The following is a 15432-nucleotide window of genomic DNA, read 5'->3' on the forward strand; positions in this document are numbered from 1 at the left end:
TTTATAGCTGTTTTTCTGAAGTAAACTTGCAACTCTTCAAATCTGTGTTACAGTAAAAAGAAAAAAAAATCAAAGCAAACAAAAGGTCCTCTGCTCTGTACAACTATATTTCTGATTTGACAGCTACAATTATAATCATTCAGACATCTATTTCCCACAAACTCTCAACAGCCATAACCTTTAGTGATTAATTATAAAGTTCCAGGAGCAAGAGTACACAGACTAATTTCCTAAAACAATAAAAGACAGAATTTCTCATTTGGAGCTAAATGAAACACGAACAGGTTGTTATTCATGCTGAAATCTAGATGCAGAGTCATGTTGCAGCCATTACAAAAGCTATTAAACACAACCTCAAATCAAAGAAACTGTAGGTCTCTCTCCTAAAATAAAATGTTTTACTCACTTATGAGGCTTCTGACTCCTTTGCTCCATTTCTTTTTCCCACTTCTTAGTAAAAAAAAAAATTCAAAATTCAATTTTGTTTCTCATTCTGCATCCCCATTGCTTTTAACAGTCATTTAAACTGTAACAGTCTAGAGCAAAACCAATGTTAGGGAAAGCTTTCATGCACACAGAATTGCAGCGGTGTTCTCTTCACATGAATCAATGTTTGAAAGTGTGCATCAACTTGCAAACAAAATGGTGACTCTTTTGAGGCTCTATCACTTTCCAAAGACTTTTCTACAGTGAATATTTCATAATCCCTCAGCTGAGACAGTTTTAATTAAGGTGCACATTAATTACATTGGAATTTTTTTTTTTACAGTCTGCCGAATTTGTTTAATGTAAACCTTTTTTTTTATTATTATTTAAAAAAAGGACCCTCCAAAAAAGGGAGAAACACTGCATTACAAACAATCTGACTTCCAGCTAGCATTGTAGATACTATAAAAAAGGAAAATTATGATTATTAGTGTATTAGTAGTTCTTTCAGTCAAGGACTTATTTCTCCTCCTGCAAGTGATGTTGGCACTCAATCCATAAAACACGTTCTTGGTAATTTTACTGCACGTGGCAATGAACAAGGTAAAGAATTGGAAAAAGATCTCTGTGTAACTGATACCACTTCTTTATCCTTGGGCCCCACTGCACCTTCAGTTAAAGTCAGTGGGACTTTTTCCAAATACTTGAATTAGTATTGAGTCAGTTCTGTAACTCGTTGAATTGCTAAACTGCAGAGAACTTCAGTTTAATATGCATCCTCTTGATGTATTTTAGAAAAGCTGGTATGATATTCTCCATAAAATTTGTCAATGAGGTACCTAAAATAATATTGTTACTGTACTGCAGATTCTCCACAAAGGAACACAAATTTTGCCATAACATAAAACACACCAAACCATGAATGTTCAAGTTAGCATGCTTTGCTACAGCAGCTTTTAAAAACCATAATACTAGTCCCACATCTTTTCTGCTTGAAGCTTCCCTGCTTTTCTGTAAGAATGCTATCTTCTAGTCATATTAGCATTCAGTGAAATTGAGTAATTCACTTTGAACTACATACAAAGAACAACACATACTAAATATGCTTTTTCAGTTTGTTTTTTTTTTTAATTCAATATGCACTAATTGATTAGGGTCTGAGGGGTGAATAAGAAATATGTATTCTACATAATAGAAAGCTGGGGAAGGGTTCAATGCATGAACTGGAAGCCAGATTTCTTCAATACAGATGAGTACACAAAATTAGCAAAAGGCAATATCACTTTTGGAAAGACTGCTTTGTGCATAATTTGTCATGAATTCAAAGTTATTCCTTTAGAAAATGAGTCTAAGACCTCCCAGCTGCTGCTTTATTGGTCTAATAAATTACCATTTCGATGGCACAATGCATATACACTATACACCATCCAAGCAAGTAAACTGCTAGAGTGGCTTCGCCTTTAGAGACACACGTGATGTCAGACATAAGTGAATGCCAATGGATATCTGAAAGCAATGAGGGACCAGAAAATGCCTCTGTTGTTGAACTGATAATGAAAATAGAGGATGTGCAAGCTTCCAAAACGTAAAGAGCGTATTTTAGGATTGTTTGTGTTAAAAATACTGACTCAAATGAATCTGCCCTTATTATAATAGATATAAAGCAGCTTCCTGATACAAAATGGGTCTACCTTATTCTAAGTACTCTACACTGTTTGAGTAGGATCTATTCACCTGAAAAGGAAATAAGAATAAATAAAGAAGATATTCTCTTCAGAGGATTAATTTCTGTCTTTGAACCTTACTCTTGTGGAGCTGGGATTCAGAGAACATAGTTCAAGTCTATACTAATGGTTAATAATAGTATAGATGAATTTGTGTTTAGCATCAGTGCCTTATTCTCAATGTTATTCCAACCAGGTAGGCCATAACAAAGGTTTATTATGACTCCTTCATAACACTGGTTTGCAAACATCCATACAGGGGAAGAACAAAACGAAAAAAGCCCAACAGCTGGTAATTTAGCATTCACTACTTCACCTTTCTCCAGCGAACTGTGGTGACTCACAATGAGCTCCAACAACTTGATGTTTTGGACACCTTCCATAATTTATAGAAATGCTCTACATTAGTGCCAAAGAGAAATACTCTGTTACTACAGACATATTTAGAGAAGAGTTTTAAATGCATGTACTCTTACAGAGCAATCCTTCAATACTTTTGCTGAAGGTGGCTGTTAGGAGGAAAACTGGAGGAATATGTGCAATGATTTTTATTTAATACTGGCAGTGGAAAGCTTACAAAATAAAAGAATACAAGAATTTGAGATAGATTTTGATTTTGTTTTCAACGGGTAAAAAGGTTTTCCCTCAGAGCTCGTGTGCACAGCATTACTTACCTGCGTTAGAATTAAGTTCTTCATTTTCTGATTCTGTTCCATTTTGACTTCCACTTCCATGGAGGCTATTCATTGCCATAAGTTTCATCTTCTGTAACTTCATAGCCTCTGCCATGGCTGCTGCTGTCAAACCTGGAAAGAACAGAAATAAATAAAATGCAGCATCACATGGTACAACACAGGACTGAAAAATATGAAGATCAAGATAATTCCTTTCGGTGAGAATAAGCAAGTCATGTAAGTTCAGTACAGATTCTCATCCCAGTTATGTAGCGTCATTCTGAACATTATCTTCAGGTCCTTTCTGTTATTCTAGTACTGCATTCTAAAAATGTATTTTCTAGTGTTTGTGTTTTTTGTCCCTTTTGCACATGTATAATGTAAAAAACTATTTATCTCACGTTATTCCTTTTCATTATACTTCTAAATATCATTTCCTGTCACTTTGATCACTTTGGCACTTTGATCTCTTTCTGTTTGACTTGGCTGCTACAAAATTTCCAAGTACACGTGTAAAATGTGGTGTTTCTTAATTTCAACAGCCGGAAGCCAATTAAAGTGGAAAAAATAAATGCTGTGCTATTATGATATATATAAAAACACTGCTTTTCTGAAGTCTTTTGATTTGAATATTATTACCACTGGAAAATACTACATTGGAAATGCAAGAAACATACAGTATAATTATAAACTCAACCTCACTTCAATGAGATATTAAAACCATTACACATTTACAGAATAAATAGGAGATTCTCAAGTGACTTAAACTGAATCAATTTAAAATAGTAATAGAGAAGGAGTGGGGTCAGGTTACCAGCTACCATCATCATTACGTGTTTTTCTTAAAAGGGAAAAGGAAAGGGAAAGGAGAAGATTTCCCTATGTTTTTCATTCATGACTGTAAGCTTTTCAAGTTTTATAATTTTGGATTTTTCAATATGAGATAAAATGTTCTTCTGGACAGTATCAAATTAATTTTACTCTGGCTAAGATGTGATTGAAAATCTCACATGGGAAATAGAGGGGGATAAGGACCCGTAACCAAAGAAGATCCTTACAGGTATCATGATTGATTCATTCAGTTATGGATAAAACTAGCTATAGTGCCTTCCTCTCAGCAAATTATGACTTGCTTTTGTTATCTCCTACAAAGCGCACTGAATGCTTCACATCAGCTATCTTGTAATTTAGTTCCACAAAAACACTCGCATTCACCAAAAACAACTTTTTTTTGGTTGGTAGCACATGATAATTCAGAACAGAATTAAATAATCTGCTCTGTATAAAAAGTACTGCTTACTGAGACATTAGACACTGATTAAAGTGAACTAATAATTTTCATATCCCATACTGCCGCACATCCATAAATGAAAATATTTTCTTTTAAAAGCTACTATGAATTTGACATTTAGATTAGCTGTGCTGCTCGTCTAACAGGCTTCACAAAGGTTCTCATTATTTTAATATGAGTTAAGTAAGCAAGCAATCAAGAGACTCCAAACGCAAGGGGAAGGTGTATGTATTACCATCACACACAGCTACAAACAGCAACCCTGTTAACTTCAGGAAGATACCCCTGATTAAAAGCAGTAAGTTGGAGATGATAGGTTATGACAAAGAAATAATAAAAGTCAACCAGTTCTGTTCTGCTACTCCCATCCCACCTAAAAGCCCTTCAGCATTCACCAAAATTATCTACATTTGCACAGTCCTATAATCCAAAAGCATCAATGCCAAGTCTGATGTGTATCACCTACACTAACTCAGCATTTGTTTTATTGTTCTGTCACTGCTACATGAAAAACCATATTGATCTTATTTTTAATATATACTAACTACAAATACACTAAAGCAGAGTCCAGAAAACAACATCAACTATTTTGTTTCTCGGGTCATTTCAGCCTTTACTTCTTAACAGTACTCATTTTTTATTTTAAAATGGAATTTTTCAAACACCCTTTGAAGTTCTTTTGCAAATGGTACAGGGTTTTTATCAGGTTAAAATCAAACCCTGATGTTTAAACTTCTGCTTTTAAAATTCTCTGGCAGACATCACTCACATTTAATCCATCAAAGAAATAATACATCTTAAATGATGAAACTGTTCATGCACTTTCAGAAGATGAAAGTCTATAAACTTCTCCACCTTGTCCTAGTGAAAGGAAACGGGATGGTTCTTCCTATTGTCTTTAGGAAGTTTGAGTTCATGATCACAAATCTTCTGAGGAATTTACTGCTTCCAGGGTTTCCAGGAACCTGCATGATTTGTGCTCCTACTTGCACTTTTGCTCCACATCCCAACCAATTCCAAGTGTTCAGGTACAGCCATCCCCAAATCACGATCAGAACAGTACTCACTCACAGCCTGTTCTCTTTTTGCTCAATAACCGTCTTACAAATAATCCACATCTCCTTTAAAGGTTACCAAAATGAAGTCCAAACACACTTCTTTTTAATGCAATGTTTTATCACTTGTATGTACCCAAGCACATATGGATGAACACACAGTCCAGTTAAGTATTTTCACCCGCGTCAGTATTTATGCAGATCCTTGAAACACTAGGTTACAAAGCTGTGCTTAATTTAAATATACAAATGAATAAATAAACTATTCAGAAGCACATAAACAGCAACAGAAAGTGAATTTTGGTCTTCAACAAAATTCTCAGTGAAAAAGTAAGGTGAGAAGTTAGCCAGGGTCTGTATAAAAAATACTTCTGAGCAGTTGCATCGGAAGCATAATGAAGACAGAAAAGGGGATTGAGGAACAAACAGAAAGGCATAAAAGGTCTCCAAATCACCACAATGCCACCTGCAGAAATTAAAAGTAATTATTGTCAGGCACTTCTGAGCTCCCTAACCAGACACAGCTGCCGTGAGGACAAAAGCCAAAAACACAATGATGTACCAGAAATCCATGCTGTGCCATCTGCCACACCAAAGTCGCTCTAGTTCAGCATTAAAAGTTTATAGAGTACAGCACAGTTCTAATGTATATAGCATGACAGTCTGAGGATGCTGAGTGGTCCGGATCAGTTACGGCAGATATGCCAGTACTCTTTCTAAGCTCAGCAACAGCAGCCTTTACACTGCTCTTCAGCCTCTACTAATCCCCGCTTTAACTGTGCTACAGTAAAAGCTCCAGAACTGTACTGTATGAGATATTTCAAAAACACTGCATAATCATTCCATAACTCTGAAAGCTAATACAACTGAGGCTGAAGTAGATGGTTTCATTAGTAATGGCACGGTACTGACTGAAAGGATGGAAGCAAACATGCAGTAAATCAAACACTGGCATAATCTCCAATTAAGACTACTGCCAAGGCTAATATTACTGAAACTTCTATTTAACTATTAAGAAAATTTTCTGCAACTGTCTTAGCTCCAGCTCACTGTGGCAAGGAGGGCTATTTTTCAACTGGCTTATCTGAAGATCTACAAAGAGCTGAAGAATCATTTCCATCCTCCTGGATGAATAATTAGCAGCAGCAGAAACACACTTCAGAGTGCCTCACATTGAAAAATGGACTTGCAAACTGCTGCAATGTGGACATCCCTCTACTTTCAACAAATAAAAAGGATCACAGAGAAAGCCTAAGGAGCTGGATCACACACTTCAAAGCTTCCAGCTTTTTCTCCCCACTTTACATTTCTCTTCCTTTAGACATCTTTGCCCAGTTGTGCTCAATCACAAAGCATCCAGGAAATAAACTATGCCACTTACTGCCAAATATGTGCAACTTCTCCAACACTAACAACAAAGAAAACCCTGAGTCTCAGGTCAGCTGCAGCACTTTGCTTCCCAAACCCTGCCCTGGTGAGGGACAGCAGCTCCTGTGGGCCCTGCGGCACAACCACCAAGGGCGCACCTCGGAGCTGTGCTCAGGGCAGCTCTCTAGATATGAATCTTGATTACAAGTGCATAACAGATTGTGATGGTGTGTGCTCAGGCACACCTGCATTGTGCATATGGCAAAACAGCCAACTGCCATTAGTAATTTTCAGTCTGAAATTTTAGTTTTGTCAGGACACTGTGTACTCTCCTTTTGACAAGTCTGCATAACTGCAGCACAACACACAGATTTAGCCCTGAAATAACCCTTCAAGGACATGCAAGCCAACATAGTTTATACTCAGGTTGCAATGAAGTCAGATTCTGCAGCTGTATTCTCAGCCGCAATTAAAGAATGCTTTTGCATCACAATTCTCAACCCTAACTAGGAGTACACAGCACCACAGGCCGCAGCACTGCAGAGACCTGCTATTAACGGGGTGCCGTCACTGTAACTGACCTAGGTGCACTACAGGGCCAGACTCACAGGGCATGTGCTCTGCTCCTCCAGCCCAGGCTCCTGGAGCACTGGAGAGTCATATACACAAAGCTGTCTCATCTCCAGGCTGCAAACCGTTAAAACCAGTGGTTAATTGTTTACTCGAGTGCCCTCTACACAGATACTACTGAAGCTCACTCCTCCATGAAGTCTCAGGAATGATTTCAACAAAAACGCAGTTACACTGCATGGCTTGAAGATCACAACTGCAAGGCCCCTTGCGGAGCCCCCCAGCCCCATCATGGGCAGCGCTGACCTCACCCCGCTCCCAGCATCAGGTGATGAAGGGCACTGCCTGGGGCCCTGAGCACAGCACAACTCACTGAGCAGCAGATGCCTTCCTGGAGAACCAAGAAACTGAAACTCAGTCACTCTCCTGCACCGATGGACCTCAGAATCTTTCTTTTAAGTGAGTCCTTCATGTTTAACTGATGTCCAGCTACTGGAAATTGGATCTTGATGGTAAACCCAATGATTCTAAGCATTTCGATACAACTCTGGGTATCTGCTAATCTTATGCTCAAGCCATAAGGTTTTAGGTCTATTTTTCAGCTCCCTAATTAGTTAGACTGTGCTCCTCCTTCATATTAGTTTGAAAGCCTTTCTGTCAAAACTGTGAACAAGTAAATTAACTAAAGGAGAACTATGAGTAATCAAATCTTGAGGTTTGCAATTAATTAAATGTAATGGTGAGTCAGTGAACTGAAGAATGGTCTTATATTAAAACAAAACATTTAATTAAATTAACAGCCAACACATTGCAATTAATAATATTCAAAAGAAAAATGAAACTCAGTTCAGCCTTGCCATATTACTTCAGTCTAACAGTCAAACATTGTGCATCAGCTTGTTTGTTATTTGCATTCAAAGCTGCTATGGGTCAAATATGATGTGCTAAAACAGGAATAATGAAACATCTGGTAGTATGAAATGTTAATGTGAGATACCATATTGCAAACAGTGAAAACAATTTTGAAACATCCAATAAATTAGGCCTTTGAAGACTGAAAAAGATAAGCTTTCTTTCCCATTTTCTTCAACAGGAAAATTACAAAATGCATATAATGTACTTAAAATTTTCAGAATGCTTCTATGAATTCACTAATTTGAGCACTCACATTAGAAAATAAACGCTTCTCTATTGTTGAAATGAATCATTCTTGTTTAGCAGGAGGTAAAACCCTGCCACGAACACGGATGTCTGGTAAACCAGTCTTGAATAAGATGTCTAAACGAAAGACTACAGCATTAGAGCAGTCTGGAGACATGTCTGAGCTTCAATTTGAAGAATACACAAATGTGAAACCCAAATTTATGCTTACGTGTAGTAACATTGATAACGCCAACACGAACACAGTCACTTACACTCAAGCTGCTATGCAGCAATACCTGTATATACTGCATATTTTACTCTAAAGGTAGCCTGTATCTCACAATAAACTGAACTGCAGCTCACCCCATTGGAGGGAAACAGAAAAATGGGATCTACAAAGAACACAGAGAGGGCTACATTATTTCTTTTTCTCCATTCTTACAGTGTCTTACCAGAATTGATTAATCTCATGACATTTTCTGCTCTTTTTTACAGTCTATGCTATGAGAATGATTTGTCAAGACTTTTATGCGTAATACTTTTAGTGTTCTGCACTACTGTGACCTTTACCTTCTTCTGTATATTTGATTGACTGACCACCCCACTTTTGATCTACAAGTTTCAGAAGATGGAAGAACACATGGAGTAGATACATCAGCCACTGAATTGCAGCTGAAAAGTTCGCAATCACTTTATACGCGTAATTTCTAATTCTTCTGTGCACATTTAATGCAATTTTAGTGAGATATCTTTTACAGAATAAAATGAAAATTCTCATGTTACATAGTACAATGAAAAACTGTGCATTAATATAGAAAAAGAGTGAAAAAAATCATGCACTAGAACTCAGATTTGAGGAAGGACAAAACAAATTACACTAATACTCAGAATCATCCAAATTCTCAAACTATCAGCTTAAGCTTTTCTTAATGCTGTCACAGACTAAAATCACAATTATTTAGATTGAGGACGTAAAAAATTAAGAAGTAAACTATAAATGTGTTAAAATACAAAAATCAATTCTATTTGAAATAAAAAAAGAAATGCTACCTCCAAAGTCCTACATATTGAGAGGCCACAGGAAAGGATATGAAGGTGATATTATCTGCCTCAAAAAGGAAAATGTGTTTTAGACACCAGCCTCACAATCTGTACAGCATCACTAATTTCAGTCATTCTTTCGTTATGAAGATAAATAAAGATGGTGGCACGCACCTGCATCCAGCCTGTGCAGAACAGTCACCTTTTGACATATCCTGGATGGAGCAGTGTTGGATTAGCTTGGGTCAAATTCACAGCACTACAGCTTGGCCAACAGTCAGGGAAGCTCCTGCACAGACAGGGCCCTGGGTGCACAAACACCTCCACGGCCACTTTCATCAGCACTCACTGCATGTGTCTTGCATTGCAGGACTCAGTTACCCTCAGCTAAGTTTTAGAAAATGTATGGGTTCTGGAGAAAATAAAATTGACATACATAAATTCCAGCCCTCACATTCATGAAAAGTTACAGATTCTGCAAATCCACTGTCATCATGGAAGTCTGTCATGGTGCACGTACTGCCACCCGAAATTAGAATTAGCTGTTATTAGGTTTTTTCCTCACCTTTATTCCTTTCCTACTAAATCAATTTCTGTGGATTTAAAGCACTTCTCCTAATCAATAATGATGGGGAAACAGCTAAAGTTTTTGGAGGTCCTTTCAGTTAAACACCAAAGTGTCTGAAAGCTTATCTGGAATTGGCATGAATCTCTAGAGCTTGTAAAATTAACTGAGCTGGAAGGCCTTTTGAGAATAAGGATATCTTTGTGAGCAATTTCAAGCTATTTCCTACTTGTGACTGGAAAATACCATACAAACTTTATTATTTTTTTCAATCAGATGGTATAGCTCAGCTGTGTCCCAGCTGTCTCAAAGCGTGATTAAAAACCTGGTTATTTCAAGGATTTTAAGTGAATACTGAATTCCATACAGTATTTTAGACAAAACCTCAATCTACTTATCAAGATCCCTTCTTCTCAGCACTGCTGTTAGAAGCAGGGTTGTTGAGAAGTTTCTCTGGCCACTACTGCTCCCTGCAACCAGACAAGTCAGACCCAGAGGGCTCTGAGGATCACACTGCGCAGGTTCCTGATGTAGCCTTCCAGAAGCCAAAGCCTTACAGAAGAGAAACACTATTCCAGCCTTTCCTCAGATATTTGCAACGAGCCAAAGCCAAGCAATGATAGAAATTCTGCTTGCAAACACATAATCTAAAGTACCACGATAATAAACTGTCCTCCACGATGGTTGGCACTGGCAAGATACAGAATGAAGGGCTAAGACTGGTCATAGGCAAACTCAAACGAGCTTCACCTGAAAGTGAAGATGAAGTGCTCAAATAAGGATACAATTCTGCCTTCTTCATAAGCACTGCAATCCCCAGTTTTGCAGCAATCTGTCTGCAATCAACTTACAGTCAGTGGGATTGTTTGCAAAGATTAGATTCTTGTTACCAAAATTAATGATGTAGACCATTAGTTGGGCTGACAACTTGTGTCACTTCATACAGCAACATTCATTGCAGGTTCCTCCACTGAGTTAACTTGCTAGACTACCTGCTATGTATCATTCCTTCATATACATGATTTTTTTCCAATACCTGAGAAATCTGTGTCCATTTCATAAAATATTCAAAAACATTATGCTTATTAAGCATAGTATACTAACCAACGTAACGAGGGAGCCCGTGCTCTCCAATGATATGAGTTTGAAAGCAGCATCACTTAAGAACAAAAACTCCATCCCAACCAGTTACAACTCCATGCTTCACATGGTCCTTGGGAAGGCAGCCTTTGTCACAAAGTCCCTTCTATCAGCAATGATTATTCTACATGGGCCTCTGTGGTGAGTCTGATCAGAGGTGTGTTACAGCATAAACATTTTGGCTACTATCTCTACCTAAAATGAGATTTTAGATTCGTTAACTTGAATTTCAGCAGTGTTTATGCAGTTATCCAACCAGCCACACTGGGATAAGGATAACCCTTCACAGAACATTTCAGCACATCTCTGCGTGGCAAGAACAAAGGCGGCCAGGTAGCGAACGCTGCTCAACGCTTCCTGGGAACGCTTCCAGCAGCTGAGCTGCTGCTGGGGCACCTCCTGCACACAGGTGATGGATGTATGAATTTCTAGCACTGCAAAGGAAAAACAGGAGGCCCTAGGCTGGAGCTTGCCAGATGTAACTTCTAGCTAGTTTTGCACCATAGGTAAAGAATCACAAACAGCAATATTTTCCTCTGGGGCATAAATTAATGACTATTGATCACACAACCAGAGAGTGTACGGAATGTGATTACAGAAGAGCGTGTACCTTAACTTTCTTAACATCTGCTTATTCTGGTCTTTCTGTTTTAAGTTCCTTCAGTTTTGCTAAAGCTTTTTCAGGCACATTTACTTACAGAAATAACAGAGGAGACAAATAATTTAGTCCCAATGGGCTAATATCTTCTTTGTTTATGAAGTTATGCCAGAATAGCTATTTCCATTTTATGCTATGAAAGGTAAAGTACATTTTTTCAAAGCTGAGAAACTGACTGAAAACTTATTTTCTTGTTCCACCCTGTGAATAAAAATAACACATAGAAGATGAACTACACAATTTTCAAAACCTTAAAGGATATATCACTGCTCATTGGTCAAGCTGAATTAACTTGCAGTCTTGGAGCCAAATGGAAGCTCAAGAAGGAGAGAAATAATCTAGTCACTGAACTGAAACACTTAGCTATCTAAAATTATGCAAATATTCTCTTTGCCCTTGCAAACCTTTCCAGATAAACTCTAGTGGTTTTTACTCTTAAGTTTGCATCAGTACAGCAATTTCACTTCTTATAGAACTATGGCCAGAAGCATTTTCATCTTAAGTTTTGTTCAACAATTTCAATAGTCAAAGCATACTCAGATTTAAAATGGAGTCTCAGATTTTATAATTCAAATGTATTTTATAAACTAAAATATATTCAGTATAAATGATGTCCAAGATATACTGAAAATTACTTTTTGCAATTGAGTAAAATACTGCAGAAACCTATTAATCTTGCTTTTCTGTAAACTGACGTGTCATCCCTTCCAATCGCTACTTCTACAATTATCACACTTTACAGCACTCAGTTTTTTGTCAATATTAATACGGTACTCCTTGCAGCTCTCTTTTTAGAACTAAGAGTTAAGTTTTTTTTCCTCACATTGAGAGATTATCATATATTCTTTTAAACATATCTAGCTAATATTCCTGGGTTTCTAGTGAGAATTTAACTCTGGTTTTAGAAATTTAATATGTGATCTGTCAACATAGTAGTTAATTAAAAAGAGACATTTTATTTCTTCTATAGACATTGCTTTCAAATATACATTTTCAGTATTATTCTACTATATCCATTAATTGAGATTTTCAGAACTGCGAAACTGTGTTGACGAGGACAGGTTTAATAGTAGGGTTTTGGCAGATGAGCTACTAAATGGCCATTATTCAAGTCATCTCAGTATGGTAAATACAAATCTCAACTGTAGTTGTATTACTCTATGTAGATTTAGGAATCGGTGTGTATTTAAAACAGACTCCCTTCACCTACACTGAGAACTGAGACAGTTTCTAAGATCCTTATCTGTAGCAACAGATGACAAAAAAAAAAACCTTCCAGGTTCTTTTCAGGAAATAAAGGATGCAATACCCACTATGCTATCTCTCCCTACTTCCTTCAAAAAGCCGCTAAATTCCTCATACTTGAGAAGAAAATTAACCTTTTTGCTGATTAATCAGTAGGCAGCTTTGACTGGTGAAGAGAAAACTGTATTACAAATGAACAGCTACCTGTTATCAAATTACAAGGCATTTTCATCAAAGGACCAAAAAATGCAGTGCATTGACCAGTTAACATGCTTCCACTGACCTGGGGGGTTTTCCAGTTAACAGCTTCTGAAGAATGCTTCCTTTTGATTCTTGTCTCTGACACAAAAATGATTGTCCCATTTAACCACTGTTCTATCACACACATCAGAGAATCCTATTTACTCACACACTACTGGAACATTACAGCACAATAGTGTGATTGTCTCTGCGAGAAAATTTTGAAGATTGACTTTTTTTCTTTTTTCTAAAAAAGGGAGTAAGATCAAAAGCTAACTTTAATAGATGTTTGACTAAGGTCATACTCCTAGGAAATGGAACACTGAAGATGAAAGAGAACAAATAGATTTGGCTTTTGATCTCAGCCAAATGCATTTGGCATTGTTTAGCTTTTATAAAATACTTCAACTTTAGGCAATATAATGACTAAAATGAATTGGTTGAAGTCCTGAGGTTTTAATAGATCAGTAATGCTTTCACATGTACCGGCATTTGGAAAAACTTCTTGCTTAAATCCTTGGCTAAACTTTGTTCTTCCTGGAACCAACTCACACCAAACTTGGTTATTGTTGCTTATACTAGATACGTAGGAACAATTTTAAGATTATATTTTCCTACTAGACGAATTTCAGAGGTTTTATCCAATAGTGATACTAAATAATACTGGTGATCCTTGTAAGGAATTTAAGGGAAAAGTGCAGACTATTAAGAAAAGATATTGGAATTATTTAAATAAAACAAATCTTGTGTTCACAGACAATGAACTGATATGAGACCAAATTATTTCACAGGTTATAATTTTCCTAAAAACACTGTGGACATCAAAATTAGGAAATAAAATATTAGCAAGGGAGGAATGGATTACAAACTATTAGTTTCACTTTCTTCAGTAATAATGTTGTTTCCTGGCTTAAGACAACTTGATTAATTAAGGAAAAAGATGGGATAACATTAATTAAAGCAACATGCTTAAATTACTTCTATTGTTAGTCATTAGTAGCCATTAGAAGCACTGCAAAAACCTATAAACCACTTAGTAGGCTACGCTGTCAGAATTTACAAAGAAGTTTCATCAGCTCAGCCCTTTGACAAACAACTGTGATAAGAGGAAATACATCAGCTCTGAGCTTCACGTAGCATTTTTAAAGTTTTGGTAAGAAGTAATGATTTATGCTATAAAACACACTACTATAGAAGATGTTGTACCTGTATCAGAGAAACATTTGGCCTCAAGAGCGATACAGAAATAACTTCCTGATCTCATTTATCTCTTACTATATTGTACTACTATATGATAATATACATAATATACATAACATACAGAGCTGAGAAACACAAAAAGTAAAAAGTCATTATTAAAAGCAAGATATCTGACCACTAACTCAAATGTCATCCAGAAAAGGAAGAGGTGACTCCTTATTCCCCTTCCACACTCATCATGGTACGTCCTCAAGAGATACTGAAAATGACACAGGAAACCACAGCCATTTGCTTTCCAACATCAAGCCAAAAATTCAACCACATGGAGTAATAACTCATTCTTTCCTTATGCTGTTTATCTCTTAAAAAGGGAAAATGTATATATATATATATATATATTTATTTTTTTTTTAAAGCACATTGTTCATTGATACTTCTTATGTGATTTACTTTGAGATATTTCTGCTACTGAGGCAATACATATGATCTGCCAAACCAACCTGAACACTGTACAGCTCTGCAGACCAGAAAACCCAATGCACTTGAACTAACTCTTCCAGGCACAGAACACCTGCACCCAGCTATATTTTAACTGTGTCATTCTCAAATATTACAAGCATGCACCTCCCTTCAAGTACTAAACGTACTTGCAAGATCCTGCCATCCATCACAAATGAAGCTTTTCTTATTTCTTAGCGCTTGTTTCTGTTTACTGCCACAGAAAGACTTGCACCTTCAGCCAAACTGGAACCTCATCATTCATGTTCTACCCAACTTCAAATGCAATCCAGTATTGATCTATACTATTGTAAACCCGATGCATAAAAATCCCTGCCTTACAGCAGAACTAGTAATTGAAAAAAAAAAAAAGAAAAAAAAAGCCCAACAAAAGCCTCCAAACCAGTTAGGTTGGAAAAGACCCTTAGTATTACCAAGGCCAACCAACAGCTAACACTGCAAGCCCCGAAGTGCTACATCCACACACACAGAGCCACACACAATCATTTAGGTTGGAAAAGACCCTTAAGTAACTTGATCAAAGATAGAAAAAAAAAAAAAAAACCTGCAAATAAGCCAACTATCTAAATATTA

The 15432-nt window shown here is 36.8% G+C and overlaps 1 protein-coding gene across 4 annotated transcripts in view; it reads right to left on the minus strand.

The window, feature by feature from the left end:
* DACH2 (dachshund family transcription factor 2) overlaps positions 1-15432 on the minus strand; it is a 262986-nt gene that overhangs the window by 87454 nt on the left and 160100 nt on the right. For all 4 annotated transcript variants that reach the window (XM_042876476.1, XM_042876474.1, XM_042876477.1 and 1 more), the window contains one exon: positions 2825-2956. In XM_042876476.1, coding sequence (XP_042732410.1) covers positions 2825-2956 — 132 coding nt within the window. The remainder of the gene's footprint in view (positions 1-2824; positions 2957-15432) is intronic.

Source organism: Lagopus leucura, unplaced genomic scaffold, assembly GCF_019238085.1.
Source record: "Lagopus leucura isolate 7727_CA_CO unplaced genomic scaffold, USGS_WTPT01 Super-Scaffold_100016, whole genome shotgun sequence".
Classification (NCBI taxonomy): Eukaryota; Metazoa; Chordata; class Aves; order Galliformes; family Phasianidae; genus Lagopus; species Lagopus leucura.